This window comes from Electrophorus electricus, chromosome 21 (genome assembly GCF_041902795.1).
Source record: "Electrophorus electricus isolate QZ-2024a chromosome 21, ASM4190279v1, whole genome shotgun sequence".
Lineage (NCBI taxonomy): Eukaryota > Metazoa > Chordata > Actinopteri > Gymnotiformes > Gymnotidae > Electrophorus > Electrophorus electricus.
In genome coordinates, this window is record NC_137517.1 from 4,098,569 (window position 1) to 4,120,000 (window position 21,432).

Below are 21,432 nucleotides of genomic sequence, written 5' to 3' on the forward strand. Positions count from 1 at the left end.
CACACGAGGAACAGGGAGGCACCACACAGCTACTGGGGAAAAGGCCGTGCGCCGCGCGGAGCCGGCCGCCCTCTATTGAACGCTCTCTGACCGTGGGACTCAGCGGCGCTGGCCGCAAAGCCAAGCATGCGGGCGGGGAGGGGCAGTCCCTGAGCCCCTGACACGCAAAGGCTGGCACACATGCCATGCAGTGGGCCCAACACAAACCTGGAGAGGGTGTGGGTTCCATGTGGGGAGGGCTGTCCGCTACAAAACACACACAGACGTGACCCGTAACATAGCCCGTTTGACCTCTACAGGAGCAGTGAGAAGGTACACAATGGTCTGGGCAGTGGAAGCTGAGTGGTTACGATACCTGACTAGTAATCAGATGGTTGCCAGTTCAAGCCCCACTGCTGCTAGGTTGCCACTGTTTGGCCCCTGAGCAAGGCCCTTAACCCTCAAGTTGCAGTCAGTTATAATTCTAAGTTGCTTTTGGATTAAAAAAAAAAAAAGCACGAGCTAAATGCTTTAAATGTAAATGTCTGGAGTCTGGCTACAGTACTGCACAGTTTAGTGTGTTCGCTGCTCCAACCAAGGGGACCCAAAGCAGAAACTTGTTTTCTGTGAGGAGACAGGTGTGCTGTTGCACCGGATGTGGCGACTGCCTGAGACAGGACGCGAGGGAAAGCAAATTGAAAGCACCATTTTGCGGGGCCGTTGCGCCGGAAGCGCGTGTGTGTGCGTGGAGGCGCGAGAGTGGTCCCTTACGCTCTCCCAGGTGTCGGAACTGGAAGCCCTGGATGGATGTCACGTAGGAGGCGATGGTCCCTTCGCTGACCACGGAGTAAAGCACCTTGCGGATCTGCGCCTGGTTCGGGTTGTCGTCCGAGCCCACGTCCAGCTCCACAAACACGTCCTTGCCACTTTTCCTTCACAGGGACAAGGGAACATTTTTCCACACAGATAAGAGATAAGAAAGACTTTTTTTTACCACAACAAGATGGACAACACAAGAACTCTTCTAGTTACAAAACAAAATATTAACAAAAACCATAACCATTATTAATTGTATTTTCTGTGGTTAAATATGCATTGTTATAGTTGCTGTATTGATTATTGAAGTTGTCAAATAGAAGACGGCTATTACTTGATGAGAACCACATTGACAGACTGGGTGCCAGGTATCCTGTTGTACTCTGATTCCAACTGTGGACAGACAGTTAAACACCCACTATTGACTGAGGTAATAATCGATGGTTTTATTTAAACTATCTGAAATACAAACACAACAGACATGTCTGAGAATGGGAAAACTCCCAGCCTCGAACGGCTGGTCCAGCGGTACGCACCGTGTCCACGACGGCGGACGAGATTTCTTGGAAGGCGTCGGAGTAGATGTCGTCCAGCTCAGGGCTGTACAGGAAGGAATCGGTGAAGTTGACCAGCGCCCGGTAGTAGACTGCTGGCGAAAGATAAGTTATGCTACGATCAGCCAGAGGAAAGGGTTTCGTGACCTAAGCGTGAAGGACCAGACCGGACGCATTAGCCAAATGTACTGGTTTCAGAGAACTTTCCGAATAACCGCAAGGTGCTATTAAAAAATACGAAACCTCTTAACAGATAGCGAGACCGGTCTCTTTAGGAAACATTCGCCAACGGCACAGAATAACATTATGACAGTCCAACCACATAAACAGCACACGTTAATAACAATGTAAGGGTTGAAAAAAGAGAGTAAATGAGGTTGAATGGAAGAGAAACAGCCCTGAATTAAGTGATCGGGGTTTTAACGTTCTCCTCAGAAAGTCAACACATCATTAGAAGAGTATTTCTAGATTTGGCCGTGTGGCAAGGGTCAGACTCTAAACATCACTCCGGTGGTGAACACAGGACTAAAATGCTCCTCCCAGTTCTATTATCGCGGAGTATCTCCGCAGACCCTAGCGGTTGAGTGAGTTTGAGCTCCAGTTCTGGGGTGCTCCCTCTTGCGCCTCGCCGCCTGGCTGGGTTCACACGCTTCTGCTTCAGGTTAGGAAAGAAAGTCAATATTTGTGCTCATTCTCGCAGCTAACTGCTAGTCGGCACAGGGCTCCTGGTAGCTCCTGGTAGCTATGGTTTATGAGAACTCGTCAGAGCCTCTGAAGTGGCAGCTCGTGGCAGCCGCACGCACACACGCACACGCACAATATTTGAACTGTGTCTTCAGGTCAAACACACTCACGCTGCACACACACCTTCATCACAAGGCAGCCTGGGGGCTGTGCAGCCTCTCCAAAGTAAAGACGCTTACTCAAATGTGACTCAGGTGTGTGTAATTACACCGCACCCTGGCACAAGATGCCTCATTCCCCCATTAACCCCCCCCCCCCCAATTCTCCCCCATCCATCCATCCCAGCGAGAGCAGGCGTGAACAAAACCCCAGTGCCGAGCCAAGCATGCACAAAACAGAGATCTGACACAGACCGGCAGACGAAAAGGCCTGGAGGCTAGTCTAGTCTAGTCTAGTCTAATGCCCTGCCCATCAGCCCTTCGACTCATCCAGTGCAGAGCCAGTAGCTCCGCCCACTGGTGGCTCGTGTGCAGGGTTCTCCAGTACTGGGGGGAATCCTCAGGTGAATGCGAGGGGGGAGTGGGGGATCTAGAAGGAAAAGAAAAGCAGAGGGAAGAAATACTCAGGCCTGTTGATTCCCAAATGTGTTTGAGTGCAGAACTGTGGGGGCTTTATGGGCCAAGTCCCCCCCCCCCCCCCCCGGGTGAAAACACACGGAGGCCTGTGCGTCAGACAAAGGGCACATTGAGGCTCGTGGGCCACTCCGGCCTTCCCAGCCTGCTGCTTTTGACGCCAACCTCCACAGCCCAGTCCTCCTCAACCCGTCCCCGGAAGCCTCCGCACGGCAAAGGCCGAGGGAAAGAGAGTCAGCGAGACGGAGGAGGAGAGGCAGACAGAGAGGGCGAACGAGAGATCAGCCAGTCCATGTCGTTCCTCTTTTTCCTACTAAGGGATCGGGATTTCGCGTTCGGCGGCTGTCGCCTCGGCAGGAGAAATGCCCGGCGTCCTGCCGATGGCCGGCCAGAATGCCAGAAACAGCTTTTCCGTGTTATTCTGGGAGTCATTGGAATGGTTTGTGTCACTCCTTCATGGATTATTACTCGGTCTGTTCTCAAGCACTAATAAGGCGACTTCCCGCTGCGCTGCCATATGCGGAGATCCCGTCTGTTAACAGAATTTCACGCTAGCAGTCCACAGCAATGACATACATGCTTTAAGCCGCATGCCATCTGTTCGGAGACTACCGTGACAGAATTCTGGGAATGGAAAACACTAGCAGGGATGCAGCAGCATCAGGGAACACCACGTAACAAATAAACTCTGAAGTAAACACAAATTATCTGTTCGGATGACAGTGATATAGAGTGACAACACAGTAATGACTCTAATTGTGGACTATGAACACAAGGGCTCAAAGAACCATTTGTTTTTTGCTCAGACAAACCATCAAAGGCTACTGAGTAAGGATGAGTGAGGCTACTGCACTATCCAGGAAAAAGCACGTTTAGTAAATGACACAACTAGTCCTGAATCTGGTCAAAAAGGGCCACTTCTACAAATATAAACAAACAGACCAGCCAGCACAAAGAAAACCTGCAATCTGTTCAAAACAAACCAGACATGAAACCAAACATGAAACCAACGTGTGTCCGGCTGGAGCAGGGAGCATGCGAGGACATGCTGTGGACATGGCTCATCGGTACCCAGCCTGCAGGCTTTGGCCCGCCCCGACAAACATGCCTCCGCACAGGGGCAGGAGCCGTCGCGCACGGCCAACGCCTTCGAGGGCAGGGGTCAAAGAGCACAACAGAGGACAGGCGGCCGAAGCGCACAACGAGGAGAGGGGGCGAGGGATGGCCAGACCGTGTACACGCAGGCTTTGGTTTACGAAGGGGAGGACGAGACCAAGAAACAAAAACAATGAAATACCGCAAAGGGAAGGCGGATGACTCAACAGAGACGGGTGGGAGGGGCTGAGGTCGTCCGTCTCATTCCTGGAGGCGTGTCAACTTTGGAGAAAACGTCAAGAAGCATCTGGAGCAGGCGTGGGGTTTCAGTGCAGACTGGCGCATACATCTGGCGCTGCCGTGCGCTTGGCAACGGGCCCACGTGACAACTGAGTTAACGTTTGCCTGAAAGTGTCTGGGAGGCACATGGTGTCTGAGGTTCATGGTGACAGGACAACCTATTGTGGGGGCAGGGGAGTATCCTCTGGGCTGACCACACTTCCACACTCTGATTCTCGCATCTTCTCTCCCACCCTCGAAAGGAGCGGTTTGAAGGAGCAAGGGAGGACTTCCTGTTTGCTCATGGGGTGGGAAAAACTGAGGGAGATAATTGGTCTCCCCGTTGCCGGGGCCAATTGGGTTAAGCAATAAAATCTGTTCCACATTATTTGGCGTGAAGTTCACCACTGTGGTACACCGTCATGGCTCCGCTGTGAGGAAAACACTGCATTTTCCAAAGCCATTAGTGAATGTGAAGAAATGGTGGCTCACGTGTGAGAAACCAATGCACACGAGTAAAGATGTTATTAAAGATTGAAGCTTTTTTTCAGTGACACCCTCTTTGCCATAAGCCAAGCTGTTTTGGGAGAACTCCTGATATGTAAGCACACATGTGGCTCCCAGCTAGTTTACAGCGGCGCGTATGTACACACACACACACACACACACACACACACACACACACACACACACACACACACACACACACACAGAGCGAGAACCTTTCCACAACACCAACTGTGGCACCAACCGTGTTTACTGAATTTCCATATTGTATCCAGAAAAATGATAAGATCTGTTTGAAGAACAAACATTTAAAGCAACAAAGTATTCCATTTAAAATGTGGATTTATTTTGATGCAGCATTAACAATCCTTAAATTATTCTGAATACATATTCCAGTTCATCCTACCTCCCACTGACTGGAGTTAATTAACTTTAAACTGGGACATGATGTCCATGTTCCCACTACCAGCTAAGAGAGAAGGAGTTCATAACAGCTCGTTTGTGTGCTGCGTCGCCAGTTACAATTCCGTCCAACAAAGCCCTCATTATGTCTTCACACTGACAAAGCAGACTTTCTACTTTAAAGATAAAAAAAAAACAACAGCAGGCTTTAATCTTTTCTCATTCTGTCTCTTACACACTTTCTTTTTTATCATTTCGGCAAAGGGTGCCATTTATTTAGTTTAGCCACAGGAACTGAAGTTCCAGATTGTTTCAGAAATCCCTAGAGATGGATTTATTGCTTCCTTCAGAACCACTCCCAGGCATCCTGGAGGAAACCCACGGGGCTCGACAAAAACGTTCCGCTCCGACAGAACGCCGTGACTTTTGCGCGCGCAGCCGGACCCCAGGGTGCTGCCGCCCCGCCGTGTCTCGTAGGCCGCAGTCGCGAATGGACCGAACTCAGAAGGAGGCGGGTCAGCTCGCGAGGCAGAGAATGCGTGGCCGCGAACGTACTGCGGCGAGGGGGGGCCGGTGAGACACTGTTTTCTACAGCAGGGAAATTCTCCACAGCAACGGCGGCACGGCTGTCATAACAGCGAGGCTGGAGGCTTGAGTTCGCGAGTGTTGCTGTGTAGACATCCGAGGGTGACGAGCGAACACTGCCCTTTATATCCAAGGGTGTGCATATAGTGAACCACTGGAAAAAACACCACTATAGTGACCCATTATTCACAGGGACCCACGATCTTTTCCCATTCTCTCCCCCAACCCCCACCCAAAAGGGGAGTTCACATGACACTCACGGTGCAGCGTTTCACCAGCGTTACCTTCGACAGAATGTATATGGCCGCCTCTGAGAGGGTCAGATCATAATAACAAAGAGGGGACCAAAATAACTGCAGCTGCTAGCGCATGTCCCCCCCGGCCCCGCGGTGCAGCTATCCGAGCGCTCCCTGTGGGTGCTCACTCATGCAGCACACCCACCACCACCCTAGGAACAGGGCTAATGGGAAGCCGGGTGACCCACCCCCACTCATCTGAAGAGTTTAATGACGCGAACGTATGTCTGTGGAACGCTACGACATCTGCTCAGTCCCTGGAAGACACCGTGGGAGGTGTTGGCAGTGTCAGGCCCACAGCATATCAGGAGTCTTGATTTTGTTCCTATTTGTTTAATTTTGTGTGTAAATCATGTCCACGCCCACAAGGGGACTTGTAACAAGAAACATCCAGTATTTCCCCAAGAACATCCGTGTATCTATAGCTAACAGCAAAGCATCTCATCTCAGTCAGTGTTCCCTTTCCTAAAAGGGAAAGTGAGGGGAAGAATAAAAAAGGAAAGACACCAGAAGCATGCATCTTGATTGTCAAAAAACACCAACCACAAATCAAGTCGTGTCTTTTGATCTTTGTTTAAAGTAAACATCTAAACACAAACACTGTCAAGGCATGGCTTCTTGGAGCCTCTGTCCAAATTTAGCACTGAGCTCCATAATCTAACATCACGTATTCTTTCTCACTGAGAGCAGCGACCTTTGGTTCTGTGGTTTGCAGCCAGCAGGGGTGACCCCGCAGCCTTGGGTTACATAGGGGCCTGTGAAAATCACGAACGCCACGGGCTGAATCAGATAGGCTGGGAGACGCCTGCCACGGCACTGGGTAAAGCCAAGGCCCCGGATACAAGCCAGGGCAGATGGAAGTGTGGGCTTAGCGGCAGATTTACATCTACATGCTGGATCAGACACTGGTTGAGGGCTCTTCTTAAACGGCCCCCTAATCCTTAGCGGAGGAGTTTGTTTAAACTAGCTTCAACAGCCTTTGATTTCTGACACACAGTTTACACTAAGAAAATCTGGTTCACTATATCATAATGTATACCCTTTATGCTAGCTATATATATATCATTAGATGTTTTATCCTAATCACCATTATGCTTGGAGGAAGAGTGCAACAAATGCAACTTAAAAGCCCTGGAAAGAATTATGGATACATTTTTTGTATCCATGTTATGGAACCTTCAAAGATGTTTTGGAATCATATCAGAAACAGACTTTTTTTTGGGGTGATATAACTTTCAATTAAACTGCAATTTTTGGTTTACTTTCTTCTGGCTTAATGGCTCGGAAATGTAATGACAAATCACCACAGATGTTTAAACAAGGGGAATTCCTGTGTCTGTAATCAATGTGTATACAGGTGTGGTGAAATAAAACAGTGTACAATTCATTTTGCAAAAACAGGAAGGTCACAGCAATGGGTAGCAGAGGGCTATATTCTGAGAGCACCCCACAGGAAAGGCAACGGCTCACAGGATGCCTCCGGGGAAGACAGAGCCCAATCTGGGCATCCAAAAACCCCTCCACTACAGGAAAGCAGTTTCAGTTTGGTCCTCCCTAAGTGCTGCCTAGCAGGAGCCTATAAATGGCTTTATGAGTAAATTTCCTCTTCGCCAGAACATGGCAAGAAGAATGTTACTGTATGTGGCTGACAGGTCTTAAGTTCACCAAAAAAAAAACAACCTTTCTATAAATACAGTAGCCAATAAATTATTCAGTTTGCATCAGAAACATTTTTGAGTGATCCAGGATTTTTGACACCAATCTATAAAACTCCACAAGCATGTGTGTCCCTGCCACCTCTAACATGATGAGAAAGTGACTGCACCAAACATATTGCACCAGACCTGTTCAAAGCATCACATCCCCACCACTCTGCATGCTGCATGCAAACAGGTATGCGTGCGCCCAATAATTATCAAACACCGTATCTCATTTGGTTGCTCAGGCACAACTGGTGGCTATTTTTATGGTCAGAGGTAGCTGCCATGTATACTGTCATTAGTCACAGGAATACACAGTTTGGACTCCCACACCACCTGATATCTATGCTCTTGATAGCAAGGACACTTTTAGGTTCTTTGTGGGTCTTCTGTTTAAACTGATGATTTGTGGTGCACGTTGAAACAGGAGTCCCTAGATCAGATACTTTGACTTCCGCAAGGACGTGTGGTTACTAGAAAATGTTACGTTGGAACTTGATTGGTTGCAGTGGCTTCCCTCACTTGTCTGTCAGCAGAAAGTCCCACCTAGCCTTGGTCAGCAGCTTAACCTTCACGACATCTCTGATAATGTCCCTCAAAGACCCCTGTGGTGAACCATGGTAGAGGGGTAGCTACCCGTCCTTCAGTAACAAAGAAGATTTTAAATACATGTTAAAGGATGAATTTGAGTTAGTGCCTTCTAAGGTAGATCACATTTCTTCAAGCTACTCAACAAGCCAGGATCAGAGCCTTTGACTGAGGCATTGGCTAAATGCCAAATATCAAGATGGTTATGGCAAAAACTTGGTCATGGCCCATGGTGGGATTATGCGTGGTTTGTAACTAATGAGTTGTGCAATGAGTAGCCATCCACCCACTTGAATCCTTGTGGGAATTCTCGATCGTGCAGTGTGCCTGTAATTCACAACAGAAAAATCACAGACATCAACCGAGGTCTGCTTCTGACGTTGCGCTGCGAATATGAAGAACGTCAGACAAAATCCAAATGTATGGCTGAGCTTCCGAAAAACACTACTGATAAATCCATTATACAAACCGATACATAATATATCGCCGCTTCCTCTGTTGAGAGAGAGAGAGAGTGTGTGTCTGTGTGAGAGAAAGAGAGAGAGAGAGAGAGAGAGAGAGAGAGAACCTTCGTTAGGGTCTTTGTTAAGAGTGGCGCAAGAGGCAAAACATGGGAATGCAGGAATGCACAACAACTCTTTGCCTTGTCTGCCCGTGGGTTTATTGTTTCCCCCCTTTCATGTGCCCAGTTTTGTTTCCAACTTAGCCTCTGATCTTAAGAGGTGACGTGTGAGGAAAGTCTGGACCTCTGACACCAATCTGGAGTGTTCGGTTATGATGAGGCTGCCGCGCGGTTCGGGATGCGCCCAAGAATCAAAACACCAAGCCTACGAGGGAGTGAAGACCAGAGTAGACGCAGAACAAAAGAAAACACAGAGAAAAGGGAAAAAAAAGAGGCCTCACTTGTTCCAGCGGGTTCGACAGTTGGCTCGGGGGTGCTTCCCTCCTCTTCACCGCTGATCACATCTGCAGAGAATGTGAAGATGAACACAGACCAAGTTATTCTTGCTTCTGTGGCTTAGGGGCCTCATGACAGCCCCTCAGGCAGTTTGAAGTATTGCTGGTCTACAGCTCATTTGCGAAGGCGATGCTCGTCGCGATTAAGACGTCCCGCGCTTGTTTATCACCGCGAGGCGCTCGTCTCCAGACCGAAACACGTTTGACCACGTTGGCATGACGGAGCACTGCCCCACAGACCCTACAAAGTACGTCAGCACTGAACCGTGGACTCTGCGGAGCGCACCTCCTGAGGCTTCTTCTCCAGCGAAGTCCTCGTCGTCGTCGAGGTACCGCTGTGGTCTCACCTCCTTGGCGGCCTCCAGGTCTCCCAGGAAAGGCACCTCCCCCCACACCTTTGAGCTCCGGGCCACCTAGAACCAGAAACAAGTCAGGCGTCACTTTATTACGGTTAAAGTCTGCATCACCTACGCTTGTGCCCTGAGGCTCCCGAGGCCCAGTTTAACCGGTACCGCCGTTGGCTCTGCAAGAGTGATAAACAAGGACCCTGCATTTGCTCCGTTCATCTCAATTAGCCATCAACACGCTGACATAAAACGCAGTTCCTGTGTCAGGCTGCAGCTGCATAGGCTGACTCCAACAGCCCAGCATGACTTGCGCACACAACTTGCGCCGTCGGCTCCATGACGCAACTCGAACTGCCAGTGCATTCTTTCACTGCTAAATGTCAGACAGCTTGAGCTCCATAGGGAAGTACTTTATCATAGCGAGATTGTGTCACCCCACCCAGTGGGGTCATAAAAACGCAGCTTTGACAGCCGTCTTTAACGTTGCACAGTACAGAGGAATTCAAAATTTGTCGCCTAGAGTCTTTCGCCCTTGTAGACATTTACCACCTGCAAATACATGACTGCATGGAGGTCTTTAGGCAAATCTGTTTAGCTAAGTACGAAGACAAAGATGAGTTTTCTGTTGCTTTTTACTACCACAATTCAGATTCCAGATTTAGACATAACAGCAAGCCTGAATCTGAAATCAATGTCTGAAAAAGCTGCTGCATGGTTCCTCTCACAAACAAAATAGTTTTGAGTCTTCTTGTATTAATCTTTTTTTTTAACCCAAAAAAATGCATGTGTAGCATTTTCATTTGCATGGCTGCAGGGCGCCACGCTGGGCACGTCCACAGCAAGGCGCTTCTTGGTTCCCGTGCCCGCCGGCGCGGCTGCAGTTCACTTTTAAAGGGCTCCAGCTAATAACCAAACTGATCCCACACCCAGCGGCCATCTCCCCCAACTGAGCAGCCTAAGCCAACACTGCAGGCCAGTTTTCAAAAGGAAAACGCTGACTGAGAAAATTCGTTTGAACAGAGCCACTCGGCGGACCACTGGTGCGTCATGTTCTGTGCCTCGGTTCCTTTGAAAACTGAGACCCTCCGTAAAAGTAAGGTGCTCTGGGTCAAAGACTAGGGCATTTAACATTCTGCTCCATAGCTACAAACAACATGTCATGGTTCATGGTAAAATGTGGTTGAAATCATGGCTTGTGTGATCGCCAAAGTACGCTAAATATTAAGGGCACAGTCTTAGATATGACTCGAGTTTGCTCTGCCTTAGACATGATTCTTTATCAGTGCTGTATTATAATTACAAAGAAGTTCTGAGTACATCTTTAAAGTTGGTCTTTGTATAGCTTTTGAAACATCTGTCAATATATAATTAGACTGAGGTAAAAGAAAATCAAGAACAATCAACATAGGGACACGTTACACATTTCTGTTTTGGAGATCTGCTCTGTTTTATAGACATGAATAGAAAGGAAAAGATTTCCCAGCTAAAGGCAGTTCACTTGGCGAGGCCAACTCTGGGTTGCAATAGAACACATGCCACATGTAAACACATATATAGACTTGCTATGTCAATTTCCAGGACATCTTCTTGGCTTAGGCAAAGATTGGAAATGATAAGATGTGATGTCACACAGTAAATTATAGGATGTGATGTGTACCATACACAAACACACGCACACACATGTACACACACGCACACACCATTCCTCTCTACAGGAATTCCACTGTTTACCTTCTGATTGCACTTAACAACACTCCCTGTTTGCCTTGTTTGAAAGCCAAGGTGGAGCAGACAAAGTGCAAAATCCCCAGGCTTTACAAGGGACACACGAACCCAGCAGAAAACTTCCAGAGTGTTCTACGTTTCGTCCAGCTGTTGTTTACTGGGCTTCAACCAGATCCCTGTGTCCGAGCGAAATCTGCGGACAATCGCCGTGCCTGGGCGCCTGACGGGATTGAGGTGGTCTCGGCAAGATTACTCCGACCCCGGTGCATTCCTGGTCCAGGCCAACTCTCTCCTGCATCCCCAGAAGAGCCATGATGATCGGACAGATGTGTCCCGTCATGCCAAACTTGCGGGGCTCCCTCTCTCTCCCACACACACACACACACACACACACCTCTCTGTGGCGGTCTCAGCCCCATTGCAGACCCATGGCCAGCTGGCCAGCTCTGACAAGAACAGTGTGAGAAAAGTAACATAGACGATTTTTTTTTTTTTGGTCTTTCAGTTACAACGCAGCTGCGGATTGGTGCGAGACAGAAGCAGCACAGCAATCGAACATTAGCAGGGTGGAGCAGCCGAAGCTCTTATTCCCACACACACCACATCTATTCACCTTTCACTGACAGGGAGGTTTACTGGCACGCCAAACACGTTAGTGATGACTAAAAGAGACACCTTGCTTGTGTTTTTTTTTGGTTTGTTTGCTTGTTGCACCAGCATGAGGACATGTGAGCATGGCCTTTTCTCTCAGAAGTTTCTAGATTATAAGATATTAGAAAGACTGGATGAAAGAGGAAATCTTTCATCTAGGAACAATTTCAAAGTCACTCTCAACCCACAAATGGATGGTCACTGAGATGAAAATCTCAGACGCGAGATTTCCTGAGGTTAAAAGTTGCAAAACGCTTCCAGGCACCTATTGCATAAGGGTAGTTACCACATGGTCAAACTGTTCTCTTTGAAAGCCTAGTGCAAAAAAACTCTCCCACAATCATGTGGAACTTTTAGGAGAGGCAGGATATAGGATATAGTCTCTTCTGACGCTAAAAACTCACACGGCTCCACACGGTCCCTCTGGGATAAAGATGATGATGATGAGTGAGGCTCTTTCGAAACAGCACATGGCACAAGACTGAGAATACAGAGGTCACAGTGGGAAGGAACCATTCCATCTTTCAGCGGACGCATATGCCCCCATCGCCCCTCCCAACACGCTTCAATACAATGTTAGAAACCATGGAGGGGTGGGGTGGGGTGGGGTGGGAGGTGGGGGTGGCCGAAACACAGGATTGTGGGGACTAAGACAAAGATGACGAGACTGCATAGCTTCGGCAACTGGGAATCTTCCCCAGGCCATTCAGTCGCTCCCACACAAGGGCCAAAGATTGCAGAGGAAGCCACAACTCCCACCGGCATTCTGCTGCATGCTGGCAATATTCGCCACACATGGTTTTGTTCGCGCAGTGCAGCTGTTTCTCCGATGCTGACAAATAAGCTGCCAGCACCAGTGCAAGCTGGAACAAACACCTCCACCTCGCTCCATCCGCCGATGAAACCTGGTCCTCTCCGTCACCTTCAGATATGCACGTTACTATGAAACGCACGCATGCCCATTTAGACCATCTACATTTAGAATATGAATGTGTGCCGTAAAAAGCAGTGGGTGCAAATCGCATACAGCGGTGGCCCACAGCCGTCTTCCTGCGCACAGCATCCTGTGAAGTTGAACTTTAGGCCACATGTAACACAACCCCAGCAAACTGTATTCCATACTTAGACTTTACTTAGCTGGGTGAGGTCTGGTAAATCACAGTTGGAAGTAAACTCAGATAAAAGACAGAGGAGGGTTGGTAATCACTGTAGTGTAGTGTTGCAGAGCACTACTGCATGCCACAAAACAAAAGTGAAAAACTAAGGAAACTGGGCAACATTTTAAAGTTTCCACATTTAAGGCTTCTGGAACCAGTCAAGGCCAGATTAAAAAAAAAAACAAAAAACCTAAGTTGTTGATAACTACTGTCCTCCTTTTCATTTGTGCATTTTCATTTGTGCATGTGCATTTTCTGGGCCAGAGAGTTGTCCCAGCACTGCCGTGGCCCGGGGAGCGATGCCAGCTCTGAATGGTAAGGCACTGAGTGATCCCAACACTAAGTGGTTCCAGCACTGCAGTAGACCAGCCTGGGTCAGCCCACCATGACCCTGTTTCCACTGACATCACTGCAGAAGTGCACCGTGTCAGAGTCGGCTTGTGTGGGCTTGCATGGGCTCAGAACCTCTCTCCACTGATGGTTATGGTTGCTACAGTCACTGGTAAAGAGAACACTTTTTGCAGTCTTCATCTTCTTCTACTGAAGAAGCTCCACAAACAGTAGAATGTGAGCGCACCTTTACTGTGACATGGAATTCATGCAGACCCCAACACGGCAAATCACTATTTTTCAGTCATTCTAGAAAGTGATATTATAACTCTGATGTTCTGCACAATCCCTAAATCCGAATGAACTCTAGATAATTTATTTAACATAGCAATTTAGTAAATAATTCCTCTAGGTATTATTCATTTCATTAATTCCTATCCTATCTGAATTAGAATAACATTTCATACACTAAACATTATGATATACTATGAACATATGAATTTTCCTCATATTAATCAAATTTTGTTCTGATATAAAGATAAACTTTCATTCCATTCGGTCCTAAAGAAACATACGCAAAGACACACATGCTCACACTAGTTTCCAGTAACTAATAGTTCAAGTGAGCATGACATGGCTAAGAAGCTGCTGTGGGGGTGCTCTCTCTCCACATGGAGCTCTGGCACCTTGTGGTTCAGCTATCCCACCTCGGCTGCAGTGAGAAGGGGAGATCCTGAATCACTTCTGCTTATGGAGGGTCTCAGCAGCCTGACTCACTGGGGCAGTAACCCACACTTGGCTACCAATCCAAAAATTCCAGAAAGAGAGAGAAAAAAACCTGAATGCCCTGAAGATGTTTCAGGGTTTTAAAAATATCTTCAAACCATCTACTGTGAGGTGCTAGGCAACATTATGCTCACTTCATCGCAATGGAAAAGCTGATTTTTTAATTATTTTTTTTACATGGCGTGGTTCTGGGTGACGGTCTCCTCGCTAGCCACCGCTACTTTGGGAGTGACGTTTATACCCGCGCTTCATTGCAACAATGTGACAAGCGTCTAGGTGTATTTTTAAGCACTGCATCGCAGCATTCCGGCCTGGCGACACTGGAACCAGACAGAAGTGGGGTACAGCGCTGGACGGGCCGTGAAACGCAAGCCGGGGTGACGAGCGCGACCTCAGATGCCAAATCCAGCAGAATGATGGCAGGGTCACGGGGCGTCCAATCATCTCAACAGCTCCTCAGTTGGCGGAGACGACGGTTTTGTTTAATTTTCATGACATTACGTGACAACATGGAAATCGGTGTGGCTACCATTCAGATCCATCTAATCTGCTGGATGACAACCACTGAATGTAAACAAACAGGACGCAAAATGTCAATTGTGCTAAACCTTACATATGAGCTCCCGATTAAGCAGAATGATCACGATTCTTGTTTTCCTAAAGTGGGGGCCCTGGAGGCAGCTATGGAGAACTCCACCTTAATTACCCAGGAGGACCCCAGGACCCGATTCAGACACACCAGCCGTGGGGTGAAGCGCAGGGCTCTCCACTCATAGTGGCTGAAAAGCGTGGAGGCAGCACACTCATTCTGCTGCCACTGACCAGAGTACAGCGTCTCGCTGTTACAATGGGCAAATAGAATTAAAGGGCAGGACCAAAACTGAAATAAATGTTACAATACCAACAGTCTATCAAGTAGCAAAATTAAACATTTGTGGGTTTGTTTTTTCTTTTTTAAGGAAATAGGAAACTTTACGAACCAGCTGAAGCAAACCTGGCAGAACATTCTTTAAGGAAAACGCCTTTAATCAGCAACTATTACCCTTTTACCTGAAATATCAGCGCAGTGTCCATGAAGGGAAACGTGGCATTGAGCCAGCAGGCTAAGCTGGCAAAGCTGCACACATTCTGTGGAAGTCAACGATGCTAATTTCCCCCTGACTTTTATGACACCTTATATAGCAATATCATAAGACTCGGAGCCGGTGGAAGGAATTCCACTGGTGTGATGCTCGTTTTCAGGCTTATCCACCACCTCGCTGGTCTCTGTTTTAGTCTCTGTCACAGACATTTGCATAAAAGAAGGACTCGGGGGGGGGGGGGGGGGGATTACACAATTACTTCATGAACACGAATAGCTAAGAATGGCGGAAAGAACACTACACTCGGAGTCCTCTGTTTTTCATATTGATAATGCGTAAACAGTGTCAGGGTCCTTTTTTTGAGGGTCTAAAAATACAGCCCTATTTCCGGTAATCGGCGTCTCGCTGCGACCTGCGACAAGCCTGGTCAGCTCCTGTTCCCCCAGACGACAGCTGAGGGCCGAGGGGCCGGTGGGCCGGAGCAGGGGTTTGGGGGGGGGGGGGGGGGGGGTGTGAAGAGAAAGGGCCTCGCTTTTATTTATAACAGGCCGGCCGGCGCAGCACCATGACGTGCCGCTCAACAATCAGCCCTTCCGTCATCTGAAGACTCCTCGCCTCCTGCCAAAGGAACCTTGGAACCTTGGCTTGGAGACACGACAGATTCGAGAATTGGCACCACAGGATTCCGGAGCAGAGCCAGAGCGCAGACGCGGTGACAGAATAATTTCTGCCATCGGAAGAGACATGGGAATAACGCACTGGGTGAGGGAGCCATCAAGGTGCCACCTGAGACCGCAAAATATCTGGAGAACGGCGCTGTTGAGGTGTTTGCAGCAGAGTGCTTGGCCAATGCTTCGGTGTCAGAAGCGTCTCGCCAGTGCAGTACTTGGCAAGTGAACACGCTGGCCAAAAACGCTGGACCAGCTGTTGTGACGGAAGTAGCAGAACATGTTTGATGGAGGAGATCCAACTCTGGTGTCTGGTGGCAGTTGCTAAACTCTTGCCTCTTCTTGCTCTCATACTCAGCTAATCTGACACCGCCTGTTCGCCTCCGCCAGAGAGCAATTGTTCCATCCGTGCGTCGGGTCAAATGCGGTTTAATAAATTTGACTAAGCACTGCAGGCATTCATTCAAGTCATTTCTCATTTCTTAATTTTGGCAAGTTTATCTTAGTCAATTCATTATTCCAGCCTCAAATCTTAGGGGAAGCACTTTGCTGCATTCTCAGATGAGCCATCTAACTATTCCTGTAGTGTTCTATTCATAAAGCCAGGCTAAGTTAAGGCCCTACTGATACTATCTTTAAGCAGCATTATAATAGCTTGGGAAGGGTGGAAAGGCTAATTGCCCCTCCACCCCATCCCCCATTTAATTACCCTTTAAACTGTCCACACCTATGCCCTGTAATTTATTCTTTTATAGTTTGTGAATGAGGGCAAAATTTGAATTTGGTTTTATATATGTTCACTTGGTAATGACATCCTAGGATATATCCGATTTATGTTTATGTAAAACTCAAAATAATACATTTTTGCTTGGGATACTGGCCAATCTGGCCTGAGGAGCTTGACAGTGTGTGAGGGCATGCAGTTTGTTCCCAAAGTCTTCCAGGATCCTTTCAGAAGGCCAGTATCATAATTAACTGGGATTTGGCTGGGTGTATCCCTAAGCATTCTGGAATGGCCACCAATCACAATGGTCCAAGTTTCCCAGAAATAGCACTCTGTAAATGACATGGTCAGAGATACTGCTTGGAAATCTGACTGCATGTTGTGACCATTTCCCTATGAGAAGGTTGGACATACATTTTGACAAAATTACGACAGAACAACAGGCAAACGATTCAAATTTGCTTGGAGTTCACTGACTCAAATCTGAAGGGATTTTTATTTTTAGATTTTTGCAAAATGTAAAGCTCCTGAGGAACAAAGAGTTTCAATCTCTTTTAAAACCACCAAATCATCCTTTTAATCATACTAGAAACCAACATCCCAACAACAGCTGTTTTTCTTCACCTGCATGTTCACAGAAAAACAGAGGGAGAGACTCCCCTAAATAAGACTCCCTCTATATAAGACTCCCTCCATATAAGACTCCCTCTATATAAGACTCCCTCTATATGACTCTCTCTACATTAAACATTCACATTAGACTCGCCTACATAATCAAGTAAGAGGGAAAGTCAAGACAAAGATTGTTGATGCTCAAAAATGTTTTACTACATGCCAATGTCCACTTATCTAACTTGAGTGGAGATGAACCAAAGTACTTTTATTTCACAAACCCACATTCAAGAATGCATTTAAAAAACAAAAAAAAAAGTGTCTACTTAGAAAATGTAGGACAGGGAGTCTGTTAAACTTATTATGACTGGATGTCTAATGCGTAGACATTCTTATCTCTGATTCAGCATCAAAACTGGTTACGGTTTACAGAACCAAAGCCACCAGAGGGAAGTGTCCTATCTGATCAAAAGGGGCTATTATTAGCTCCAGAGTGAACAGGCACAGCTGCGGCCCCTCTCTGCACACAGAGGACAGGGTTTGGGCTCGACGGGTGATCTGTGGAGACCTGGAGATGCTCCTGAGTCATGCTCGGAATGGGCGAAGGTGAAATTCCTCTCGGAGGTAAAAATACCACTAGGGACACGTAGCTGCAGGTGAAAGTTCACCCTGCCACCCACCCATCACCTACGGATCCTCCTCCCAAAGACGGAACGGAACAAAAACAAAGGGCAAGACAGACGCCACGACTGAATGGTGATTGGTCTATTAGGAATTCCAGCACTTCAGATGAGTATAATTTATGTATCGGCAACACTGATAATTTATGTATTCATACATTTCATACATTCATGCATTTGCAGTGTTATGGAAGCGATTCTAAATTAAAACCACCAAACGGTGTATTGTAATAACAAGGTTATGCTGCTTAAACACACTCATAGTCCATTAACTATTGAATTTATAAGAGAAATTAGCAAAAAGGTGGACATAACTTTTTTTCCTTCTTGAAGTACAAAAGGATATTTCAGATAAAAGGACATTTCAGAGAGGTGTTAATTACTCCTGCAGAATCTTAACTGACAGCCACAGGTGAAATACACTCTGACAGCAATCCCACAGAGAAACAGGGTAACGAGCGCCTTCCTGTCTCGCCGTTCGAGATATAGCTGTTTAACGAAAATCTACCACCTTTTTCTCAGGCTTATGTTACGCTGAAGCAGTTGAAAACGCCCCGAGAGGCCCCAGCAGCAGACGCCTAAAAGTTTATATTTTAAAATCGGCAGTTAAAATAAAACCGCCTCTTTGCAGAATGCGGCACCGTAAGCAGGCCTGCGGCAGTAGCGGGGCTCCCTGAGCACGCAGGACACTTCGGTGTAGCGGATGAAGCCTCAGCTTGGTTTTGTTTGGTTCGGTGTGTTGCGAAACACACCAGCAATTCGTCTTGACCTCAGCAAATGCTGCTGTATATAGCGAAGCGCTTATACCACATTTAATCTGAGGACAGGGGGCACTCAAGCAAGGCCCAAGCCTGTGAATGTATTCAAAGCTTCTTTTGTTACACCATGTACCGAGTCCTTCTGGCCACAGGGACCCCATGAGCCAGGGCCATTGAAATCTTCGCATAGTAACTGTACTGTATTAGAAAGAACCATGATAGAGCTTTAACACCCTCCCTGCGGAGCTGCTAAAAGCCAAAAGTCCCGAAACAGTTAAGAAAGCGGTAAACATCTGCTGGGAACAGCCAGTCAGTGCCTGACAGCTTAGAGCTCCATGCAAGCTTTTATTTAGGTGAGATCGGAAGGGTCCACGAGTAGGCAACTGTCTTAGCTAGTCCATGTCATTGTTTCAAAGAGAATCTGTGATCGAACTCTTCAGATCTCTTCAGATGGGTCACATGTTATTATAGAAGCATGACTTGTTATTATATAAGCATGAACTGCGCACTAATTGGCTCATACTAAAACCGCACTATAATTTTCTTGATACCAGTATATTGGTGAAATGTTCAAACAGCTGGATGTAAATGGTTAAGTAGCACTGCTAAGCTGGTATCGAAACCGGAAAATCTCCCTCTACAGTTGTGGAGCTCCTTCATTTGAGCAGATCACGCCTCCTCAAGACATTTCTCAGGCTATTACCCTAAGTAGAGTAATCCAATCCCAGCGTTAATATGTCACCAAAACACAAGTATGCCTACTCAAAAGCGAGGCGAAGCAGTCACGTGGGAAAATTCCTTTGGTCAGCATTCCATGATCAGCATGTGAGGGGGGGATCAGGTGGCCGCTCTGTTTGCACAGAGTACCCGTCCTCCAATTGGCTCGTCCTTGGCATCAAAACCCGTGTTTAAGATCCCCCGTCACCCACTGACAAAGGATGAAGGAGTCGGTCCACTCGTGATCTACAGGTTTATCTCTGCAGCTGACAGGGCAACGAGGAGAAATCCCGAGGCCGGAGAGGAGGGAATTCCCCAGGGGCAAAGGGTACGTGTGGGTTATGCCATATGTCTTCCGAGCGCACAAGAGCCTTTCGGTCTCCAAACGCAAAAAGACCATTTCACACGTTCCCTACAACAGTGGCATGAGGAGACGGTGCCAGCGTCTTATTCTGTGATCTCTGGATGCCGTTGTCATAACAATCACACGTCCCCGGAGCAAATCCTGAGAACATCGGCCAGCTGTTAAGTGGCGTTAGCAGGACGTGAATTTTTGGAGTGGGCTCTGTGAGCATTGGATTAGAGGTCAGGGCAGGAATGAAAGGCGGGAAAAAGCTGTGTATCCAGAGATAAACAGTGACTCAGACCCAGCACTTGTCCAAGGTCAACAGGGGAATTTTGTAAAGGATGTTTTTACACTGTATGTCATTTTGAATGTCTGCGCTTCATTGGTAATGTACTCCAAAATCCCAGGGAACAGTTACATGTTAAAAATAGTTAATTTTAGAACAAAATGGATATCTTTTTTTAACATGTTGCCTCTCAAAACACACCACATTTTAGTAGCCATCAGAGACGGGGTAAAGAAAACAGAATTAATTTGTTCTTATCTATGGTTCATGACCCTATACCAAATGATGACTTAATATCTAAAGATGGAGCTAAACAAAAAAAATCATATCGGGTCTGATTTGCTAAACATCTGGGAAAATCATACTGGGTCTGATCTCTTACCAGCACTACTGAGTCATCCAGGTGATTGTTTATTCCCCTGACCTACATGACAGAGGAGCCTATATGAAACTTAATGTACATACCTCAGGACTATTTGACATCTGGCCTAAAATAAGACTTAATTAAGTCAGTCTGAACAGGAACACCTATGCCAGCTTGACGTATACCATTAAATCAATCTAGCTGTAATGACCAGGTATGAAAGATGTGTTCATAATTTGAGAAAGGAGTATCTGTGATACATGTACAGAGCACAGCAAATATCTTTATTATTATTATTATGACTACATTACATTTTATAATCCTTATGTTCAGTACTATTTAAAATTATTCCCCCTTCTCCAGTCCCATTGTTCTTCACTTTGGCTGAGGAAGGAATTCCTCCAGACTACACCACACCTTCTCGGACCAGTGCAATGGAATCACAGGCACAGAATTAAACACTCTAATTACTTACTAGTTAGTGATTTCCTTTTCCTAGTCTATAACAAACAACCTCTTAAGGCTATAACAGGGAACAATAACTGCCAGCAGAGATAATAATCATTTGTAATGAGTCAACATTAGGAGGAAACCTATGGAAGTACAGCCACATGTGGGAATTTCTGGCATAGGAATGATGTGTCCAGACATCTGAAATGAGACATATTTCTGTCGAAAGCAAAACGGGGGACCCCGCAGCCACGGAACTCAGTCGTCAAATTATTCACTACAGTGATAGCTACACAGTCTCCCGGCAATACACCTGCCTTTTGGAGTCCTCTGTAAGGTATAATTTTAAGGCGTGTCTGTAGGAGGCCACAAACCCCCACCCACCACCACCACCACCACCACCTTGGCATCTTCGCACCGGAGGATCGGAACAAATGAGACCAAAAAGAGAGGGGCCGGACCTCCACCTACACAGGAAGCAGACGTGAGGCGTCTCATTTCCCACGAGTGTAATTACAGGCGCGCAAAGGTACTGCGTTACAGCCGTGCGAAATCACAAAGCACACTCCGCCAGGTCCGAGACAGGAGCTCTCGCTGGAGGTTCGGGCTGGCCTGCAGGATGCTTCCGTTTCTGCTCTCAGCATGATCTCTAGACGGGCTGATTGTTTGAGGCAA

At 47.1% G+C, this 21,432-nt stretch overlaps 2 protein-coding genes across 19 annotated transcripts in view; one reads left to right on the forward strand and one right to left on the reverse strand.

The window, feature by feature from the left end:
* hspg2 (heparan sulfate proteoglycan 2) overlaps positions 1 to 21,432 on the reverse strand; it is a 77,145-nt gene that overhangs the window by 47,256 nt on the left and 8,457 nt on the right. For 14 of the 18 annotated variants that reach the window (XM_081704010.1, XM_081704006.1, XM_081704009.1 and 11 more), the window contains exons 2-7: positions 9,361 to 9,487; positions 9,021 to 9,083; positions 1,332 to 1,444; positions 1,130 to 1,188; positions 751 to 911; positions 208 to 246 (exon numbers count right to left, since the gene is read on the reverse strand). In XM_081704010.1, the coding sequence (XP_081560136.1) occupies positions 208 to 246; positions 751 to 911; positions 1,130 to 1,188; positions 1,332 to 1,444; positions 9,021 to 9,083; positions 9,361 to 9,487 (562 nt within the window). The remainder of the gene's footprint in view (positions 1 to 207; positions 247 to 750; positions 912 to 1,129; positions 1,189 to 1,331; positions 1,445 to 9,020; positions 9,084 to 9,360; positions 9,488 to 21,432) is intronic. The other 4 variants (XM_081704005.1, XM_081704015.1, XM_081704019.1 and 1 more) reach the window with 2 other exon arrangements.
* Positions 17,247 to 21,432, forward strand: part of zgc:158263 (ceramide kinase family protein) — a 24,682-nt gene continuing 20,496 nt past the window's right edge. Inside the window, exon 1 of the mRNA XM_081704020.1 lies at positions 17,247 to 17,912. Coding sequence (XP_081560146.1) covers positions 17,910 to 17,912 — 3 coding nt within the window. The 5' untranslated portion in view covers positions 17,247 to 17,909. The remainder of the gene's footprint in view (positions 17,913 to 21,432) is intronic.